The sequence below is a fragment of the Chiloscyllium plagiosum genome, unplaced genomic scaffold (assembly GCF_037043375.1).
Source record: "Chiloscyllium plagiosum isolate Xiang-an unplaced genomic scaffold, Cpla_swu_hap1 HiC_scaffold_2, whole genome shotgun sequence".
NCBI lineage: Eukaryota > Metazoa > Chordata > Chondrichthyes > Orectolobiformes > Hemiscylliidae > Chiloscyllium > Chiloscyllium plagiosum.
In genome coordinates, this window is record NW_028270140.1 from 2,622,496 (window position 1) to 2,645,577 (window position 23,082).

The window sequence follows — 23,082 nt, forward strand, 5'->3', positions numbered from 1 at the left end:
AATGTTTGTAATGGAAAGGTCACTGGTTGTTTTGCTGGGATATGAACCATTTCCCCATTGCACTTGTCTGGGCCTCAGGATTGCTAGTCCAAGGATGTTACCATTACATCATCATCATCATCCCAGGCATATCAACATTCATGTGTACCATCAATCCATCTGCTACCCGAATTCAATACAGCATGGTTTTTACTAACATTCTCACTGCAGCCTGTATTACTTTGTTGCTATGCTCAGATACCAGCTATACCAGTCACCAAGTTGTTAGCTGCTCTGACAGATGCACGTCTGCCTTCAATATAGGGAGTGCTTTAAGAAAAAGACCAATCACAAAGTGTTATCAACTCTTATGCCATTACCACCTTTTCACGGAAAAGGTGATAAAAGAAACATTATTCTTGTAAACGAGCCTTTAATGATCTATGTGCTGCATCATTGGGCAGATATCTAACATTGTGTTCTTTTAGCCAATCGGAACATCCCTTAGGTAAATATCACAAGTGGTCTAGTAGGAAAGTATGCAGTCAAATAAAACATTAATGCTGTGGTGAGGTTTGCAGCAATATCTGCATTGAATGTTGCCTGTTACTGATGAAAAAACTCAAACAAACTTCCTGCTGAGGCAGAGACAGCTGACTTCAGAGATAATTTGCTCCCTAGAGAATATACTTCCTGGAGATGGGCCAAGCACCCAACTCCTCAAAACCACTAAATCTTCTTTCACCCCTCAAATCCACTGCAATCTCAGACAGAGCCTATGGAATGCCACAGCAGAGCAGGGCAAGCTGTTGGTAGCAGTAGATTACAGCAAGAACACCTTTCCAATAGGGGGCTGCTGAAGAACCCCTATATCACAACAAAAAGCACAGACAATAAAAAAATGATCATAGGTACAGTGATCCCTAAGTGGCCAGTTCAAAACAGCTGCTAAAATCTACCTTGCAAAATTAAAGAGGTCCCACATTTAAGTATCAACACTCCAACCTCTCTCCTCACCGGAGGTGACGACCCTCAGGTGAAACCATCAGTCATCTCTCTCTAATGACAGAGCCACCCTACAGCCTGGTAAGACTATGGTGACTTTACCTTCGCTTTATTCTTAAATGATACTGGAAACAGCCTGTCACTGGCTCACACAATAAAGGTTTATTCTACAAGCACAAACAAGGGAGAACAGATCTCCAGGGCAAAAATGGAAACTGCTGGAGAAACTCAGCAAGTTTAGCAGCATCTGTGGAGAGAAAGCAGTCAACACAGTGCTTTGACCCATTTATCAAAGGTAAGCCTCTGGAAGTCTGCTCCTTGATCCTAGTTTGGGTTACATATTTACACATCTTCCATCAGGTCAGCTATCGAAGACAATGGGACTTCTGTAGGCTTACAGCAATCAAACAAATCACAGCACTTTGCAGCTCTTTGAGACAAAGGAATCTCGGCTTGATTGAAATCTTTTTGTAAAATTAACCAATTCTTTCCCGGCATGCATTCCCCCCTCCACCAATGTTGTTTGATCGCCACTTGATCTGTATCTACCTATCCTTTTAACCCCATGTCAAACTCCTTTATGTAAGTTTCGCACTGCCATGACTTCTGTGTTGTCACGTGTGAAATAGCTTCCCGCTCAATCTGTCAATTACCAACCTTAGAAGTTTAAAGATTGTAAATTCTAGAAACTATCATAATTATAGCCCTTCGGCAATAGAAGTAATTTCCTTTCCTTTCCTCATAAATCCCAAGGCTTAGGTTCAGTATAGGTTGACTATTTTGCCTCTGGCGTGTGCCACCAACTATCAATGCACATCTATATTTTCCTTCAGAGTTAAAGCATTTATTTTTAAAAACAAAGTGACTGCATGCAACTTGTCTAAAGGCTCACAAATGTGAAAGTCATAGCACATTTTTGAAATATTCACTTGGAACGATAGCTGACCTCAGGGACACCAGTTTCCATTCAAACAGACATTGTTTACGTACCACAGAAATTAGATGATGTGCATGAGAAGATCATGCAAGCTTATATAAGTAATACACAACGTATGTCGCAACTATTTCAATCTCTTTATTCTCAACCAATTAATAGATTTTTCTGTTCATTGGTGTGAGCTGCACAGGCTAAGCGAGCAATTATTGCCTATGCCTTATTGCTCAGGCAGCAGTTAGGCAGAAATCACATTGCTGAAAGTCTGGAGTGACATGTCAGCCACGCTTCCTTCCCACAGACATTCTTAAACTGGTTCAAAAGCCCAAGCTGAACTTGCTATGGTAGGAATTTTGCATATTTCTGGTCCTATGACAAATTAATTTGTGGCATCATAGGGATCCAGATCAAAGCAGATATGAATTTTGGAAGACTACAGATGGTTTCACCCAATGTTGCATCAGTAAAACAATTTTGTTTCAGTACTCATTCATATAAAGGGACAGACTTCAGTATGTCCAAGTGTTGATTGACCAAATAGTTAACCTAGTGTTTGCATTATAGCCCATCATTACCGAGAGATCAACCAAGACATGTGCTGCTTTGGAGACAATGCCACACAATAATGTAACATTTTCTTTATTGCAATAACGATGTATAAAGTATCATCTTTAATACTTTTAATGTTAAAATAATTAGAAAAGCATTTCAGTGAATTATAGTACAGATTATCAAAATGTTTCATTCAGCTTCTTTGGGCTGTTTACCCCCTGGAAAAACATGGTCATGAAATCATTTCCAAACATAGCTTTGTAAAACAACTCTGCAGACTTTTTGTTGTTTAAAAAGACTGAAGTTTACAGCATACAGTGTAGTTTCAAAAGAACCCCGTAAAATAACCAAATTGAATGTATAAAGGAATTGTATTGATTTACACAAAGTTAGATGAATAAATTAACAGAAAAATAAATCAAAAATCGGCCATTTCTCCTAATCACCCTGTCGCTAATTTCCTTCACAATAAAAAGGTTAAATACATAAGTATTCAGTGTATGGTGCAATTTCACATTTGTGAAGATTACTACTGTGTTTTGAGAATTGGTTAGTTTCCAATAATGAACTATAGTAAGTTTTAGCTTTGGCTACAAAACACTTTACAAAAGCAATGAGACCATTTCTGAACATGGGTAAATGTTGCCTATCACATGAAATGAACACAACACTAGTAACATCCACTCCTCTCGCACAGAAGCGATTTCTGTTTCCTATAGGAGTTAGCATGGATTGTTGAACAGTGGCAGTGTAGGATACATAAGAGACCACGAGAATGCACCCTGCAATTTGTAAGCTACTCTTTCTACATTTCATTGTTTATGCACACATACACAAAGTTCATTTGGTTTTCTTTTAAAAATCAGTTTTTAGCTGGCTGAACTAAGCAGTACACTGTTTCACAGAAGATTAAATTTGTGTTCTCTAACAGAACTCTATGTACTGAGCTTTATTTAATGACACTGTTCAGTATCAGTTATATAGATTTCTTAAGACATCATTCATATGAAGGAGGAAGCACAACAGCCTTTTCAAGTTTGAACATTCCTAATAATTGCAAACAAACATTCTGAAATTACTCTTCAATTTTATGGTCAGGTTTACACTGTTTCATACAATAATAATTTCAAATGTCATGCATTTAACTGCAATGGAAAGGAACATATTTTGCGCATTAATATGTTAGCATCAAGTGGATATGAAATAAACTATGAGGAAGCCAAGTCATGGAACCCCATATCATGATGGGATAGTGTACACCATTTAAAGTGACATAAAACTTAATGTAAAAGTATTTGGCAAACATTTTAAATGCTGACATTCAAAGAAAATGTTTGAGGATAGGAAACTAAGGTAGCTGTAGCTTATTTTTAACAAAGATATTGTAAGCTAATGATGCAACAATGCATTTCAGCACAATCCATAATATAGTATAATATAGGACTAATATTTTCAAGACTACATTGAACCTTTAACTTGTGAAACCAAAGATGGGGCAAGTAGGTGCATTTTCAAAATTTTAGCTCAGTTCTACATTTCCACAAGTATAGAAAGAAAAGGCCAGTTAAAATCTGAAAAGCTGGCAACTTTTTAATATTCCCTTTTCAAAGCATTGCTCTGCAGTTAAAAATATGACAGCATAACTAGGATCTTGCTTAAGCCTCAATGCTATGTTGCAACATGTAAGAAACATTTGCACGGGACATATGTAAGCAAGTTAAATTCCCAGATCTGCCTAAACGAGGGCTAGAGGAGAGGGTGATGTGTGCATGACAATCCTTCTAGGAGAGTCTTCACAAACCCTGGCTGATGCCTCTCTATATATTCAATCATAAAACTTAAATCTCTCGTCCTGATTACAGGCACATTACAATGTACAGTAACAATCTTTGAAAATAATGGCTCCAAAATCACTCCCACTGTGCATTTCACAGAAATGGGGGAACTGAAGGGTAACAAAGAAGCATTTCCTGTGAACCTCTGCTACTTAAATATCAGAGCTTTTGAGTGCGAAACTTAGAACACATTTTCAACTAATAGCAGCCCTGTGGAAGACCAAAATAGTGAAAGCAGCTTTTGTCTTTGTGACAGAAGGTGGAAAATACACCCTCTTTGAGAACTCATTCAATGTAAAGCACTAACTACAGTTTATATTAGGCTACTCAATTTTACAATGATCATCCAATATACATAAAATAGGGAATCAATGGAATTTGGTAAGCAATTTCTCTTTTGGAAGGCACCTCAGTAAGGCTGTAAAGGCTTTTCATATTAATGCAATTTAACTTAGTTATTTCAAAAGAAAAAATATTATTGCTGTTGTTCCAGTAGCAGAAAGAAAACTTTCTGTATACAGTCAGAAAAATCTGCTTTCATTCAAATCAAACTCAGGCAAATTGACAGGCCATCAGGGTAAAAATCAAGTAGTTCTCATGATCCTTGAAACTCAAGAGGTTTCATCCTTTGTGTGCTTATTTTGATTTTGATCAATGGACATGTGAAACACACTAAATCCCAGGACTCATTATTTCCTACTTCCAGCCGCTGCACTGGCGTTATCAAAACGCTGTCCTGTGCTAATCATTTAAGAGTAGAAAGTAAGAACACTCTGGTGGTTGCCTCGTACAAGTAAGATTGGCGGCAAATCCTTTGAGAGAGTTTCAATCCAGGCCATGTACAGTGCACTTGAGACAGCACCTTTTCGTGCCACTGGCAAACTCCTGCAAAACAACAACATTTACCATCAGCACAGTCCGTACCAAACTGACTAGTAATTATTTCAGCATGTTGGACAGATTTGTTGATAATAGTCAAATATTAATTAGATGGTAATTAAGATTTCATAGATAGTTAATAAAACAATCCATGGATGTTAATTATTTTAATCACTGCCAAGTTAAAATCACAACACCAGGTTATAGTCCAACAGGTTTATTGGGAGGCACTAGCTTTCGGAGCGACGCTCCTTCATCAGGTGGTTATCAGCAGTGTTCCAAAAGCTAGTGCTTCCAAATAAATCTGTTGGAGTATAACTTGGTGTGTGATTTTTAAACTTTGTACACAGGCACCTCCAAATCTTAATCACTGTTAGCCAAGTCCTTCAGATTCACCTCAAAGCAGAAATGGTGATGTATCTTTTATATAAAAACAAACTTCTAATGGATTTATTATTGTCACATGTACCAAGATAGTGTAAAAACATTGTTTTATGTGCTAGATAGACAAATCGTATCTTATTTAAGTACACCAGGGTAATTGAACAGAATTGGAAATGTGTTGCTGGAAAAGCGCAGCAGGTCAGGCAGCATCCAGGGAACAGGAGAATCGACGTTTCAGGCATAAGCCCTTCTTCAGGAATGAACAGAATTGGAACAGAATGCAGGATAGCGTTACAGCTACAGAGAAGGTGCAGAGAAAGATCAACTCTATTACATGAGAGACCTGTTCATAAGTCTGATAACAACTGGGAAGATGCAGTTCTTGAATGTGCTGGTACATGTCTTCATACTTATGTATCTTCTACCCAACCAAAGAATATGGGAGAGAGTATAATAGGGGTTGGAGGGTCTTGGATTGTGTTGGCTGCTCCCCCGAGTCATTGGGAAGTATAAACAGAATCAACGGACAGGGCTACGTTCATAACTAATTTCTTGTGGTCTTGGGTAAATGTCCTGAAAGAAAATAAAACAAAAAACTGCAGAAACTGGAAACCTGATTCAAACCTGAGAAAGCCAGCAGATCTGGCACCATCTGTGGTGAGAAAACAGTTCATATTTTGAGTCCAGTGACCCTTTTTCAAATCAGATATCCTAGATATTGTCACTAGCCTTATTCCCAGACCTTTTCAGAACATTCAAACGTGATATTGTTTGCATGACAGGAATCAGAGGGAAAGGCCAGATAACTAAACTCTTCATGAAATGTTATAGATGTTAGGATGGAATTCCATGTGATTTCTGAGGAAACCCTGAAGAGTACTACAATCTAAAGGCATTTCATTTTCCTCTTCCTTTTCAATAAACGATCACACAAACATGAGATCAGTCCATGATTGGATTCTACAGTATAAAGCTGTGAATGCCTTCTTTTAGTTGCTGTTAAGTTGCTTGGCTGAAAATGCACTAAGGGCTTTTTGATTTGCATAGGCAACACATAAACAGGGTCAGAGTTATTTTTGAATTTTTCAGAGTGTGCACGCTCTTACCTACACCTACTGCTAAATGTTAATTACTTTCTTCAGAGCACCCTATAAGATTGAATAGTTAGTTAGCAGTCCAATAAACAGAGACAAAGAGGACACAGTCAGTCAGTTTGATGAGCATCCTGCTCGACAAGAGAACCCTAGGATAGGGGTTTTTCTCCCCTGGAGAACAATACATTGTTAATGAGGGGAGCTTGATTGGCAGCTGAGGTCACTGTGGTGCATCCACGAGACAGTCTCATGAAGAGCTGGTAAATGGCAGCTATAGATAATGTAGAGGGGGAAGTGGGTGACCACCAGGACCAGGCAGCTATGGGTGTTCTCAAACAGTATGCAATTCTGAAAACTGATGCGAGTGATGGTCCATTTTATTTCCCAAAGCCTGTCTAATATCTACAAGGCACAAGGCAGGAGTGTGATGGAATACTCCCCCCCTTGCCTGGACGGATATGACTCAGATACCACAAGAACCTTGACAACATCCAGCACCACTCTAATCTAAACTCTGGTTTCCAGCATCTGCAGCCATTATTTTTACCATCCAGGACAAAGCAGCCCTCTTGATTGGTACCAGATTCACCACCTTCCAATGATGCAATTGGTACAGGGTGTAGCATCGACAGGATTTACAGCAGCAGTGCACCTGAACCTCCGCTGACAGCGCCACCTGCAGGTTTTCCTCCAAACCACACATTATCTTGACTCAGAACCAGATCACTGTTCCTTCAGAAGTGGGTCAAAACCTTGCAATTGCTTCCCTACAGCAGTGAGGGTATCCCAGATCACACTCACTGCTGCAGTTCAAGGTGGCAGCTCACTACCAATCCTTTCTTAAAAAGGAACTGCTGGAGAAACATAGCATGTCTGGCAGAATTAATGGAGAGAGAACCAAAGTTTTGTTGCAAGCCAAGTTGGACTCTTCTTCAGAACAATACGTTTCTCCAACATTGCGTTTTGTTTCAGATTTCCAGCTTTTTTTTGTGTCATCGAAGGATGGATGTGCTGGTATTGGAGGGGGTCCAGTGGAGGTTTAGATGATCCCGGGAATGAAGGGCTTGTCATATGAGGAGCAGTTGAGGACTCTGGGTCTGTACTCATTGGGGTTTAGAAGGATTTGGAGGGGGACGCATTGAAACTACCAGAATACCGAGGCACCTGGATAAAGTGGACATGAAGAAAATGGTTTCATTAGTAGGAGAGACTAGGACCCAAGGGCCCAGCCTCAGTGAAAGGATGACGAGAATTTCTTCAGTCAGAGGGAGGGGAGTCTGTGTAACTCATTGCTGCAGAGGGCTGTGGAAGCCAAGTCATTGAGAGATAAGTTCTTGACTGATAAAGGGATCAAGGGTTATGGGGAGAAGGCACGAGAAAGGTTGAGAAACATATCAACCATGATCGAATGGCAGAGCAGATGCAATGGGCTGAAAAGGACTAATTCTGCTTCTATATCTTATGGTCTTAATACACTGGTAGAGTTCCCTTTCTCAGCCCACCTGTTTCTGAAACCTATATTCATGTCTTCATTACTCCAAACTTGAGAAGTCCAATTCACTCTTCGCTATTCTCCCATGTTTCACCTTCTATAAAATGGAGGTCATCAGAAAATGCTGTGATCTGTGCAATACTTTGCACCACGTCCCATTCTTGACTGCTCAGACTCTCTGATCTGCTCAAGCAGTGCTTCATTTTAATACCCCAGCTTTCAAATCTCACCATAGCCTCACCTTGCCCTATCACAGTAAACTTCTCAAACCCCACAACCCATCAAGGTATCCTTTTGCTTTGGCCCCTTGAACACTCCTGTTTTTCATTACACTCTCATTTGGTGGCCATGCCTTCATATGGAATAGCCTCTCTATCCGACTCACTACAGTGAAGACACTTAAAAATAACGGACAGGTCATTTGATCCAAAAGTGTCCTTATTTAGCTTGTTGTTTTATTTTATAATGTTCTGAGAATGGCTGGGAATGACTTATTAAAAAGGATCATTATTATTAATTATTAAGCAGCCATATATTTTTATGTAACTGAGTAATGTGTATCAAACTAATAAAATTGTTCACAAAACAAAAATGGTAGCATCTGTGGGGAAAGAAACAGTTAATGTTTTTGAATCCTGCATGAAGCTGAACAGAAGGCTAGAAAAGGGATAGATTTTACATTACTGATAAAAGGTGGGAGGAGCAGGAAGCAGATTGGAAGGGTAGAGGGCAAAGTGAGCTTCATGATCAAGGATGTCGCAGAACAAAAGCAGGAATGGTAATGGGATTTTTATTTCTTTCTTTTTGCAGCCTACAAAGTGGAAACAGGCCCTTCAGCCCAACCTGTCCATACCACCCAGTTTTCACAATTAATCAAGTCCCATTTGTCTGTGTTTCGTCTATATCCCTCCATACCTATCCCATCCATGTGCCCATCTAAATGTTTCTTAAAATGATAAAATTGTACTCATCTTCACCACTACCTCTGGCAGCTCGTTCCACCCTGTGTGAAATAATTGCCCCTCTGGACATTTTCATATCTCTCCCCTCAAACCTATGTCCTCTAGTTTTAGACTCCCCCACTAGGGGGAAAGCTGTCTGCTTTCCTTATCTATGCCTCTCATTTTATATACTTCTGAGGTCACCACTCCATTGCCCACACTCCAGGGAAAACAAGTCCCAGCCCATCCAACCTCTCCTCATAAGACAAACCATCCAGTTCAGGTAGAATCCTAATAAATCTTTTCTCCACTCCTTCTAGTTTAATAATATCTTCTCTATAGCAGGGTGACCAGAACTGCACATAGTACAGTGTGGCCTCATCAACGTCTTGGACAGCTGCAATAAGACACCCCAGCTCATAGATGCTCTGACCAATGAAAGCTAACATGCCGAAAGCCGCCTTCACCACCCTGTCTACCTGTGACTATTTAAGGAGCTTATGAACCTGTACCCCTAGACCTCTGTTCCGTAACACTCTCCCCGGGCCCTGTCATTGACTGTGCAAGTTCTAGGCAAAGGTGAGGACTGCAGATGCTGGAAACCAGAGTTTAGATCAGAGTGGTACTGGAAAAGCACAGCAGGTCAGGCAGCATCCGAGGAGTAGGAAAATGGATGTTTCGGGCAAAAGAATGCTATTCCTGGTGAAGGGCTTTTGCTCGAAACGTCAATTTTCCTGCTCCTCGGATGCTGCCTGACCTGCTGTGCTTTTCCAGCACCACTCTGATCTAAACTGTGCAAGTCCTGCCCAGGTTTGCTTCACCAAAATGCAACACCGCATATTTATCAAAATTAAACTCCATCTGCCATTCCTTAATCTACTGGCACAGTTGATCAAGGTCTCGCCGTATTCCCAGATAACCTGCTTCACTGTCCACTATACCAGCAATGTAGGGGTCATCCTCAAAACCACGAACCACACCTCCTAAATTGTCATCCAAAAATATGATGAGGAAAGACACACATCCAAAATCATTAATATAAGTGACCATAAGACTGAACACTGCACGTTTCCTGTGGCACATTGCAGGTCACAGGCCTCCAGTCTGAAAAACAACCATCTACCACAACCTTCTACCATCAAGCCAATTTTGTGCCCAATTGGTTAGCTCTACCTGGATCCGGAGAGATTTAACCTTACTCAACAACCAATCAAGTGATACTTTGTCAAAGGCCTTGCTAAAGTCCACATGGACAACATCTACCAGACTGTGCTCATCTACTTTCTTGATCACTCCTTCAAAAGAAAACTCAAATCAAATTCATGAGACACGATTTCCCACATTGAGTCCTTGCCTCTCCAAATGCCTGTAGCTCTTGGTTCTCAGAATCTCCTCTAACAATCTATCCACCATGGAGGTTAGGCTCACTGGTCTGTAGTTCCCAGGCATTTCCCTGCAGCCTCTCAAATAATGGCACATTAGCCGTCCTTCAATCTTTGGGCACTTCACCAGTGGCTGATGGTGATACAAATACCTCTGCTAGGGGCCCTGCAATTCCCTCCCTAGCCTCCCACACAGTCACGTTTGTTATTAAAATCCACATCTGCAGATAAAATTGAGGTGATAGAAGAGGAAAATCTATCTTTACAACACTGGCCATGAGTTTTAGCAACAGGTGAGAGTCCCCCAAATATAAACATGCTAATCTGTAAACAAACACTTCCCACTTGCCTCTGTACGCCCCCACAATCTCCCAGTAATCCCCCAACATTGTCTTTCCACAAACTCCAGCTATCTTCTGGCATTTCTTAATCACTTCTCTGATCTCATCGATCAGCAGAGCAGTCAGGAACATTGTATGTCCAACAGTCAGCTTATACCAGTCACTGAACACGTTAAAAAAAACACACACACATACCCAGGGCATAAACCATCAACCTGCAGCAAAATCCCACACAGTTCAAACTATGAAACAAAAGTGGCATCTGTGCATTAGTTACGCTATCAAGTTATACCAAATGGATATAGATTCAGAGTCAGAGTCATACAGCATTGAAACAAACCCTTCAGTCCAACTTGTCCACGCCATCCAGATATCCTAAATTAATATAGTCTCATTTGCCAGCACGCGGCCCACATTCCTCATAACTCTTCCTATTCATATACCCACCCAGATGCCTTTTAAATGCTGTAATTGCCCCCTGGGTCCCTCTCTCCCCGCTCACCTTAAACATAAGCTCTCCAGGTTTGGACTCCCCTAACCTTGACTATTCGCCCTATCCATGCCTCTCATGATTTTATAAACCTCACCCCTCAGCCTTCGACACTCCAGAGAAAACAGCCCCAGCCCATTCCTTAATCCATACTATGAACAGCTTGTTTTACAGATCAAAATGGATAAACTCTGCCACAATACATTCAGGAGACTTGGACAATTGTTCATTTTAAACACCGGATACAAGAGCTGGGGGTGCATCATTGCACAAGCTCATGGTTTGTTTTGCTTTGCCCATCAGTTAATGGGCTAGAAGTTCTGAGTAACTTTTGCCCAAATGTTTGAAAAGCACTTTTGCCAATCCGAGGCTCTTATGGGTAGATGTTACTGGTTTGTTTTTTGAAAAAGAGTAAATTACAACAAAAACTCTAATTCCCATATAGACGATTTCCACAAAAGCAAATTTCTGTGGATGTTGGAAATTTGCAATAACAGAAAATGCTGGCATCAACCTGAAACATGACCTCTGCTTTTCTCTCTCAACAGTTGCTGCGTTAGCTTGCTGAGGTCCAGCATTTGCTGTTTTTCATAATTATTCAATCTTGTAACTCATGTTAAAGAGAATGGTTGAGTTTATTTTGAAACGCTCTCTTTTCTTTTACATAATTGAGCACAGAGTTATTAACACTGCTAAATCAAAGTAATAGAGCTCATGATGGTCAGTGACGCCAGTTTAAATATTTTTGACGTACTGAACTTGATCACAGTATCAGTTGGCAGTGACATTTCAGTGTGATCTGGACCCAGTCTGATCAGTCTGTGTTAGCGACTATGACTCTATGCAAATGCACAGGATACATTGGGTGGGAAATCAAAACCTGTTTCAGTAGGGATTTTTTTTTAAAAAAAGGATTTTTTCTAAAAGCAAGGTTGATAAAGGGGGTGTTTCTGGTATCAGATCTCCAGTCACTTTGGAGTCAAACATCCCCAATCCTGCAAATTTAGTATCCTACAATTTTACAGCATGCGTTCATTTGTTAGCCAATATTATTTTACAAGTTACATTTTTTGTAAAGTTACTTACATGACAATGAGGTTAGCAGTGCTCGAGTTCTCCCTTAGCAATTCATTCAATCTGATCTGTCGATACGTCTAAAATGGAAATAATAATTTGTTTAAAATGTGTGCGATTTTAAAACAAAGTAAACTATTTGAGTGGATATCTTTTCTACTGAGCTTGGATCGCTGGATGCATTCATTCATCCATCCAACATAATTCAGAAAGTAAGCCTCAGTCAGAACTCTAAGGAAATATGCCAAATCTGGAGCAATGTGACGACAGTGAGAAATTCAGGAAGCCCATGCCATGATGTTGCATATTAGGATGGCATGGTGGTTCAATGGTTAGGACTGCTGCCTCACAGCGACAGGGACCCGGGTTCGATTCCAGCTTCTGGCAGGACTGTGTGTGGAATTTGCCCCACATTCTCCTCGTGGCGAAAGTGAGGACTGCAGATGCTGGAGATTAGAGTAGAGTGTGGAGCCAGAAAAAGGACAGCAGGTCAGGCAGCATCCAAGGAGCAGCAGAATCGATGTTTTGAGCAAAACATCATTCCTGCAAGTACTCCGGTTTCCTTCCACAGTCCAAAGATGAATAGTTTGGGTGGGTTAGCCATGCTAAATTGCCCATTGTGTCCCAGGATGTGCAGGCTGGGTAGATTAGCCAATGGGAAATGAAGAGTTACAGAGATGGGGTGGGTCTGGGTAGGATGCTTTTCAGAGGATTAGTGAAACCTCGAAGGGCCAAATGGCCTGCTCCCACACTGCAGGGATTTTATGATCTCGCCTTTTACCATCAGTCTGATCCTCCTGTGAATGGCACAAGAAGAACCAGCTGCAGATTTTCTCCAAATCCTGCTCTAATTATTTGAAACACCTCCAATACTTTCCTGTGATTGCCCTTGCATGACCTGATTCAAATGTGCTTCAAGCTCACAAAAACACTAGGACAAATAGAGAACTTTGAAAGTGTCCTCGGCCAAAATAATTTGTTTAAACAAACGTACAAATGCTGGGATAGTTCGACTAGCATTTTCAACATTAGTCAAAAATCTTTGCAAGAATTGCACATCAGCCAACAGCTACTCAATACACAGACAGGTAATCATTGGATACCTAACTTTTATCAGTTTACACATTTTTGTACAATACTTAGATTCATTACTCAAGTAAGATTTTCATGCTTTTTACAATGAAATAGTTAATGATTTGACATGAATTGGTTTGCCAGATCTTAGTTTAAATTAAAAAATAAATGACCAATATTGCAAGATACTGCGTAGGTTAAAATGGTAGAAGGGAAACAAATTTGCAATAGAGAAGTGATTAGGAGATACAGTCTGGAAGAAATCAAAAAAGAGAGTTGTTCCAAGATGCTGTGATCCTCACTAAGGAGTAGGAAAACAAGGTCTAAGAGATGAGTTAGTAGAACAGTGGCTTGTTTCAGTTTTTACCGACTGTGAATTGGCTAATAGCACAGTCATTACAAAAACAAAGATAGCCACAGACATCAGCCTCTTCTCCAAAATGAGCACACACTATATTACGCAAACAAAGGCAAAAGTAGGAACAAATCAGGAAATGATATATTCCAAGGGTTGAGTAAAAACACAGCCCTGTAAGTTTTAGCTCCTCAAAATGAAACGGTTGGGTAGGAACTCAAACTCTTACTAACTTGAGGGATGATTTTTCTTTTATTTCCAGAATGCAGTAAGCTATGAAGATCTACAATTTACTGATCAATAGGTGGCAGAAATAGATTCACTGGTAACTTTCAATAAGAAATTGAATAATTTGCAAGGCTATAGGAAAAGGGCAGTAGACTGACACTAACTGGATAGCTCTTTCAAAAGGATGTACTGGAATGATAGGCTAGGTAAGCTCTTTCTGTGCAGAGTGACTGTTATGACTGTCCTATTTTGTGCGAGGGATATATGGGTAGGTACAGAGGCTAGAAGATTGAAAGAAATTCCTCAAAATCTTTCACTGAACAAAATGCTAACTTTGGGCATATAGTTGACACAAATGACTAATCTTCAATAATTTGGGCAATGTAGCATTGATCAAAACACTAGATTTGATTAAATTTAAACCTCAGTTAAGACAGGCATCATATGGTGTGCAACATCCAGTTCTAAATTGCTAATCTTTTGGGAAATCCAACTGTGTTTATTGGGGAAAGAGGGGTGCTTGGGGCTCCAATCAGCATGAACTTTGTTGTTGTTAGGAGCAGATCCATCCTCTAGGGGTTTGCTGATTGGGAGCATAACTGGTTGGTGCAGCATTCCTCTGTGTCTGAGCAAACTCCTTCACAACAACAGAATTTAACTGCAGCAATCATTCAGCTGTCAAACAACCAACACAGACCGGGAGAAACTTTGACTGATGACAGTGAAAGACAACGCTACAGAGAAAGAGAAATAAAACAGAAGATGCTGGAATTACTCCACAGGCCAGGCAGAATGTATGGTGGGGAACTGTCAACATTTCAGTCATTGAGAGTGTTACAGAGCTAGAAAAAAAAGTTAGGGATGCAACAAGTTTTAACTAAGTAAAGATACATGGAAATTGTGGGATAAGGTGGAAGGCAAGAGATTACAAGACCAAACTGAAAAATGCAAAACAAAAAAGAGTGTGTCATGGAAAAGTGAAGAAAGAATTAAAGTATCCTTCAAAATGGTCATCCAAACTGTATTTGGTGTCTACACTATTGGAGAGTGCAGCCTAAGCTCAGAGTTCTATATTCAGATTGCAAAGAAATGAATGTAATTTGCTGTTTCACTTGGACAACGCATTTGGGACCCGATCTGGTGGGAGGGAGGACATAAAGGGCATAAGTTGCATCCTCTGAGGTTACACATGGAACTTGGGGAAAAAAAAAAGATAAAAAACAAAAACAAAAACAAAAAAACAGTCTCAGAGAAACTCAACAGGTCGAGCAGCATCTGAGGAGAGACAGAGTTAACGTTTCGGATCCAAAGATTCTTCTCTGGAACTGTTCCAAAAAATCATCATTGGACTCGAAATATTAACTGTTTTTCTCTCCATAGGTGCTGCCACACCAGCTGAGTTTCTCCAATACTTTTTATTTCAAAAGGACTTAGACAATTTGGCAGAATGGGTGGATTGGTGGCAGATAACATTCAATGTGAAGGAGTGTGAGGTGATGCATTTTGCTACCCAGAATAAGGAGAGACAATATAACATAAGGGGTACAATTCTAAAAGACTTACAGGAGCAGAGCGACCTGGATGTATATGTACACATATCGCTGAAGGGGACGGAACAGGGGAAGACACCTTAATGAAGCATACAGTAACCTTAGCATAGAATACAAGACCAAGTGGGTGATGCTAAACTTGTGTAAGACACTTGTTAGACCTCAGGGGTATACAGTTCTAGGCACCACATTTAGGAAGGATGTGAATGCATTGGAGAGAGTGCATAAGAGATTTACTAGGATGGCTATCGGCCTGAGAAATTTCAGTTAGGAGGACCAGTTACAGGGGCCAGTACAGAGCAGAAGGCAGCTAAGAGGAGTTCTGTTGGGAGTTTAGACAGAGAAAAATTAATCTTGTTCATAAAAGGATCAAGAATGAGAGCACACAGATTTGAAGTTCTTTACAGAAAAAAAAACAACAACTTTCGCACAAGGGTATAGAACACACTGTCTGGAAGCATGGTAGGGCAGGTTCTATTCAGGCTTTCAAGAGGGGATTGGAGGATTATTCAAATTGAAACAATTTTCATTGTGCAAAGGGATGGTGGAAAAGACTGAATTAATATGCTGATTTGGAGAGCTAGTGCAGACACAATGGGCTGAATAGCCAGCTTCTATGCCGTAACAGTTGAGATTCTGATTTGGGGTCAGCACCATGGGAAAAAGGAGGGGAGATTGAGGACTGAACACAATGTGGAGGACAGAACAATCCCTTTGGAATGTTGAACAGGAAATGGAGTGTGTGTTTACTTGTCACATGCTCAAGTAGGAGGCAGGATGATCTGTTAAATACAAAAGGCTTGTATTCATGAAAAAAGGAGCACATTATCATGATTCAGTTGTGCTGTGGAGAGATGCACAGGAAATGGAACAATCATTGTTGAGAGATCAGTTAAACGTAGTTGTAGAGGGTCCCAGCAGTTGAAAAAGGAAGGCATCCTCTCCACCCTGCTACTCCTCTTTCAAATCCCACCCAGTCTGATGTCCAGCCATGTTTCCATCAGTTCTCTGACCTCCCCATGCAGTGCTCAGCAAAGGCCACAGTTTCATGCTGCATCTACCACCACCTCCATGAATTGGGCTTCATGCAACAAATTCTTATGTTACCTTTTATTTTTCCTTCTGCTTGGCCAGGAGTCTCTCCCAAAGCAATTTGCTTCTCACCTTCAAAATTTTTATTCAACTGTACCCCCCCTCTGTCTGGTCACTTAGATCCACTCGAGATTTTGTTATTGAAAAATTGCCAGAAAGACAAGCCTCTCACCCACTCTAAACAATCTTTCATAATGTGCAGTGCTCCAACTGACTGTCAATAAGTTCACCTCCTCTGGAGATCTTCCCACAATGGCTTCCAACATCAGATCCAAACCCTACATAAACTTCAACTTTGCTCCTAATGAGTAACAGTGTTACCCTTGAAGACTCATCACCAACTTGTTACACCCCATGATCCAACCATGACAAATTTCCTCTTACCAGCATCATCAATCTGTGACTCTTCTGATGTCCTTAGCCAATCTAGCAACTTTAAGTTTCTTGACCCTAACCTGGGCACCCTCAATCCTTCTATACCCTCTCCCCACCCGCAGCATATTCTGAAGTTAGCCCTCTTCTCCTTTGAAACCGAGCTCAGCCAAACTGCCTTTTTACCACTCCTTCTGCACATGGTTGAATCTCTCAGATTGAATAACTTTTCCTTCAACTCTAAATGTTTTCCAAATAAAGAAAAATTGTCCCACAGGGGCCCACATGGGTTCAGTTTGATGACTGTCTTTTGACAGAATACATTGAACATTCACTACTTCCTCCAGTACACTGATGGATATAATTGCTGTACTTTATCTTCAAGAAAATCAACTTTTCCCATTGGATTTCTATCCTTGTGGTTCAGACTTTTGTCTCTCAGTCAGAGACTAGGTTTTCAACCAATATCTACTGAGCCCACAGATTCTCTCGTGACTTTAACTATACCATCTCACTTCCTATAAAAGGACACCTTCATTCCCTAGATTTTTAATATCCATCACATCTCGTCTGATGCAGATGTAATTTAACCCTGAAAAGTAAGAGGTCATACACTTCCGAAGGAGGAATTTGACATGGAATTATTCAAATGAAGGACATGACACTCGGAAAGAGTTAGATGTAAAAAAGGGATGTTGTCAACTATTTTGAGGGCAGAAGGCCGTATTAGTAGGGTGGTGAGTCAGGCATATGGAACATTGCCTTTATCAATTCAGCCAGAGATTACAAAAGCAGGGGAGTCCTGATGGAATTGTATAGACCTTTCGTGAGGCCACAGCTGGAGTACGGTGCGCAGTTCTGGTCACCTCATTACAGGAAGAATGTGATTGCAATACAGGGGGTACAGAAGAGATTCACCAGGATGGCAAATGTAAGTTTGAGCAAAGGCTGGATAGGTATGGTCATTATTGTTGGGAGCAGAAAAGACTGAGGGCGCAACCAGACTGAGATGTACAAGGCTAAGATGGACAGAGAGTGGATCAGCAGCAGCTGTTCCAGTTAGTTGAAGGGACAGTCAAAGAGGCACAGGTTCAAGGTGAGGGATAGAGTGGTTTGGGGTTGGGATGGATGGCGGGGGGGGGGGGGGGGGGGAAGAGGAGGAGGTGTGTTAGAAGGAAGGACAATCTTATTTACCCAGAGGATGGTGGCAGTCTGGAATGTGCAACCTGCGAAGGTGGTAAAGGTGAATTGCCTCATCTTTTAAAAACAAGTACCTGGATGAGCTCTTGGCATGACATAACATTCAAAGCTCTGGGCCAAGTGCTGGGAAATGGGATTAGGTTGAAGGTCAGGTCTTTCATAAATGTCAGTAGAGTTCAATGGGCTGAAGGGCCTCTTCTGCACTCTATGATTTTATGATCACATCTATTCTTATGTTACCTTCCATTCCAGTGTTTCTGACAGGTCTTCCTTTCTCATCAACAAAATCTCACATTGGTTTGACAGGCTCCTCAATTATGTGTGTCATCCATTTCTTGCAATTTTGCTCTTGCCCCTTTCCTACCCAACCAGAAAAGTCATCAGATTCCCTTCCATCCTCAACCTCCACATTTGACAGATACTCTCTGCAATGCCCACACCTCTATCTTGACGCAACTCTTGCATCTTCCTCTTCCCTCTGCTTTCAGTGTTAGGATGAGACCATTCCTTTCTCACTACAATGGTCCACACCTGCAAAAACATTGCTTGCAGTTTCCAGGATAAATTTCTATTCAAGAACAAAGGCAAAACCTGCTCCTTATCCCCTTCCTTCCTGCTATTCAGCACACCAAATACTCCTTCCAGACTAAACTGCAATTTACTTGCACTTATCAAATGTTGTGGATGATATTCACTGCCCATGATGCAGTATCCTCTACACTGGAGAGACTAAGTAATGTGACTGTTGCAGGACTGCTCCATTCAGTTTGCATGAGAGATCTGGAATTTCCAATTGTCTGTCGTTTTAATGATCTGTCTCACTTACATTCTGACTGCTCTCCCAATCAAGCTCAATGGGAAAATGATTAGACACATTTCAGCTTTCTGGTCTCAAAACTAAAATTGAGCTTCCAGATCACAATCTCTGATCCCATCTTTTTGATTGGCAGCTGCCAATGATTTCAATTGTCATTTACACCTCATCCAGACCAACCCGGCTCCTTTTTGGCCTTGTGCCATCAAGTCTTTTATCATTTGATGTCTCCCACCTTCAACTTTTCACAAACTCTTGACTCTACCCTTTCACATCTATACTTGGAAACCTGACAGCATCTTTACCTTGCCACGTTATTGAATAATCAACCTGAACCTTTATCTATTTGCCTTTCTGTAAACTGTACCAGGTAAAAGGAATCACGCCAGTATTTTGCTTTTATTTTTGTAAATGTTGGTTAGGTTTCATTCTGAATTTAAGGTGTTTCCACTGTGTACATAAGGTCTGGCCGAACTGATGGTTTGACAAAGCATTGAAACAATTCCCAAAAAGGTGTAGAAACCTTCATTCTGTAGATCTCCAGCTCATTGTCTGTGATCCTCCATGGTTCCTCTGCCTTCATTTTCTCAGATGCTTCTTGTTCTCCATCATCCTCATGAAGTCTGAATGGCTCAATCATCTCTTCAAAAGCTGCAATACTGTTTAATACAAAATCAAGATGGTAAAAAGCTTGTGTTTTGGTTTTAGACCAAATTTGTGCCAATAGCAATGGTCAGAAATTTTCACAGGTAAAATATTCAGTAATAATAAATACAAATCCATTAGTGTATATAACCAGAAAGGAACAGGAGTTAGCAACTTCAATGATTATTTTCCAAAGCTGTATCACAAAATTCACCTCTCATCAAGATCACTTACTTGTCTTTGCTTGGCTTTGTATTCATATCCCCGAGAACAGTGATGTCTGAAAAATCTATCCTGAATTTGCTGAGTAAAGTGGCCATTCTGAAAGTCAATAATAAACTTACTTAATTATTGATAACATTTTCCATATTCAGAATTACAAAGCAAATGCTAGCGGAGCTTCGCATTACCACTGCTAGAGAAACTTCGACAGGCAATGCTGTTATCTCAAAGTTCCAGCAAGTGCCCCTTAGTCGTTTTGGGATTGTGATGGAGTTGCTGGTGTTGAACTGGGTTGGACAAAGTCAGAAGTCACACAACACCAGGTTATAGTACAACAGTTTTTTTTTAAATCACAGGCTTTTGGAGGACTGTCCCTTTTTCAGGTGAAGTAGGCTTCATGTGATAGAAGGACAGCGCTCTGAAAGCTTGAGGTTTCAAATAAACCTGTTTGACTATAACCTGGTGTCATGTGACATCTGACCTTTTTGGGGCTGCAGCAACAATTAGAATCAAAGTTAAAGACAAAATTTGTGCTGGTTACTAATGTTTCCAAATAGTCTCCATGCAGTACACAAATTGCAATCCCCACTCATTTATCTACATGCTGTACAAGATCTCAAAATCTACTTTGATGCTTAGCCACACTATTTAACAAACACAATTTTACGAAAATAGAACCAGATGTTTATTATTAACACATCTGCAAACACATATGTATATCATTTTCAGGTTGGCTAAAATTAATTACTCACGTCCTCCTATCGTGGTCTATCCTGTTTATTTTTCCACCAATGAACACTCTGATCTTGCAATTTTTCCACTTTTTCTTCGTAGTGAGAAGATATGGGATAAGTAGCGTCAAGCCTATCAAAGCAGAAAAAGCGAAGAGACATTTAATCATCCCAAATAACTCATCGTTCCAGCTCATTAAGAACTTAGCAAACAAAAGGAGCTGGCAGTTATTATCCTGCTGTGACTGGTTTATTTGTACAAAGAAAATGGAATTGCAGAGTGAAAAGCTATACCTCCATCATCGAAAAGCCACCAGACGTCAATCGTCCCTTTACCCTGCTGCTTTTGGAATCGAGAGCTTGCCTGAAGCAGCTTCTGATCATTCATGTTCAAAGGCACAGATGAACCCTTAACCTCTGAAAAGTTTCATGGAAAATTAGGCACTTTTCAAAAAGAAGGGAAAGTCATTGTAATCAGTAAGAGATCAACTTCGTAGGACATTTGAAAGAGAACACAGTTGACAGTGAGTAGTCTTCCAGAGAGGCAGAAAAAGACCAACTTTCATATTTTCTAATATTTGTTTTGGTGGCTTTTTAAAAATCAGGAAAAATGAAGTAATCCAGTGAATTTCTTCATGTGGCAAGTGATCTATTTTACTTTACAAGATCAAGCAAATTTTCCCTTTAGCAAATCTTTCCTAATATCAGCCCAATCTCTAATTTGCTCCAGAGCAAATGATTGCCTCCCCCAACTCAATCATAAGAAATTAGCAAATTACTCAAATATTAAAGCATGCGGTAACTGTTTCGATTTCTAAAATGGATTGAATATATAAAAAGGCACCTAGTGACGCTGATTAAGTCTTACAAGTGCCAGACAATTCCATTCCTGCAAGGTCAGAGCATGCATTGATCTGTACAACTTACTTCCATTCAGCATAAAAGTCATTTAATTTTCTGGAGGGAGATTGTTTATTAGAGAATTTTCATTTGTTTGTATGCCTTTTTAATGGCACTGTTTAAAAAGAACAAAACATTGCTACATGGCAGACTTTCATTTATTGAATAGGAGTTTATTTTCTGATAGTCAATTACCTAGCACTGATTTACAACACTGGAGCCACAATTCATTTTTCTGCACTCTGGTATAGAATACACAAACTTTATCTAAAGAAGGAAACCACAATAAAACCAAATTTGACTGATTCTAAGAAAAGGAGGATGAACATTGTTTTGGATTTTGGGGAGGATTGTGTATGTGGTTGTGGGTTTTGGTAGACAAACAGTAAACTCTCCCACCACCTCTAGAAGGACGAGGAAGAATGAGGAAGAAGCATTTTGCTATATAGCCTGGAATAATTTCCAGTGTTATATGGCAAATTACAACAGTGAACAAAACTGATTGAGAAACACACAAGGCATCTTTAGATTCTTGTTCAATTTAAAGTTATTGTAAGCAAAGCCAAAAGGTAGCAACAAATGCAAGTGTACATTAACGTTTGCCTGCCTTTGAGGAAAATAGGTTTCCATTAGAGTACAGTCCTTTGTCATTTCAGATAAAAGGACTGCATCTGAAAACAATATGCTTATGTTTTAGGTAGCTGAGCTGCTTTATAGTTGTAATAATTTCTGTTTTTATTTCCAGTACTCAAATCTTCCTTTTTGACTTTTTGTTTTAAAACTTTAGTCAGCTATCATAGAACTTGTATTGAGCTTTTGGATTGTTGTGAGCTGGCAGTCATTGGAGCCATTTAGAAATATGCAACTAAAGAATTGGGAACTGCACAAATGTTAAAAAGAATCAGCACAGGAGGGGAATGGACAAGCAGGGATTAGTCCAAACAAAAAAAAAAAGGTACAACAAAAGGTATTCATAACAAAAGAAAACTCAAATTATACAGTGGAACAAAGGAAAGACAAAAGTGAAAGATCTGATTACTAGAGCAACTAGTAATAATTACAAAGAAAAAAAAATGAAAACAAAAGAATGGAATGCCTGCCTTTTTTCAAGAGGGGCTGTGTGGACGCCTTGCCATCATCTTCTTCATCTGCATTATGTTCAAAACAACCAATACAGTAAGTTAACTTCATATGCATCACTAGATGTAAACAAAAATGTAAACATTAACTGGTTACTTTAGAATTAGTTAATGGTGAATTACATTGTGAACATTAATTTAGTACTTAAAAAGGATGAAGGGGAAAAAAGCGAGTCCAAGGTAACGGATTTAAAACTGAATTGTGCCGAATTACTTCGTTATCTCAGTCCAAACACCAATCCACATCTCCTGAAAGTGTATTTTATTCGAAAAGTTCTAATTAGTTTATGTGGCAGTTTAAATCTTTCTTTGTTAGGAAAAGTTATTGAAGTACAAGCCATTTAGTGATAGCAATCCTTTAGTAGCTTTTTAATTAAA

The 23,082-nt window shown here is 39.9% G+C and overlaps 1 protein-coding gene across 2 annotated transcripts in view; it reads right to left on the reverse strand.

The window, feature by feature from the left end:
* Window positions 1-2,583: 2,583 nt before the first annotated feature.
* slc12a2 (solute carrier family 12 member 2) overlaps window positions 2,584-23,082 on the reverse strand; it is a 230,423-nt gene continuing 209,924 nt past the window's right edge. The window contains exons 21-27 of one of the 2 annotated variants that reach the window (XM_043718088.2): window positions 22,666-22,713; window positions 20,960-21,082; window positions 20,687-20,798; window positions 19,947-20,033; window positions 19,591-19,726; window positions 12,395-12,462; window positions 2,584-5,190 (exon numbers count right to left, since the gene is read on the reverse strand). In XM_043718088.2, coding sequence (XP_043574023.2) covers window positions 5,055-5,190; window positions 12,395-12,462; window positions 19,591-19,726; window positions 19,947-20,033; window positions 20,687-20,798; window positions 20,960-21,082; window positions 22,666-22,713 — 710 coding nt within the window. In that variant the 3' untranslated portion in view covers window positions 2,584-5,054. The remainder of the gene's footprint in view (window positions 5,191-12,394; window positions 12,463-19,590; window positions 19,727-19,946; window positions 20,034-20,686; window positions 20,799-20,959; window positions 21,083-22,665; window positions 22,714-23,082) is intronic. The other variant, XM_043718096.2, reaches the window with a different exon arrangement.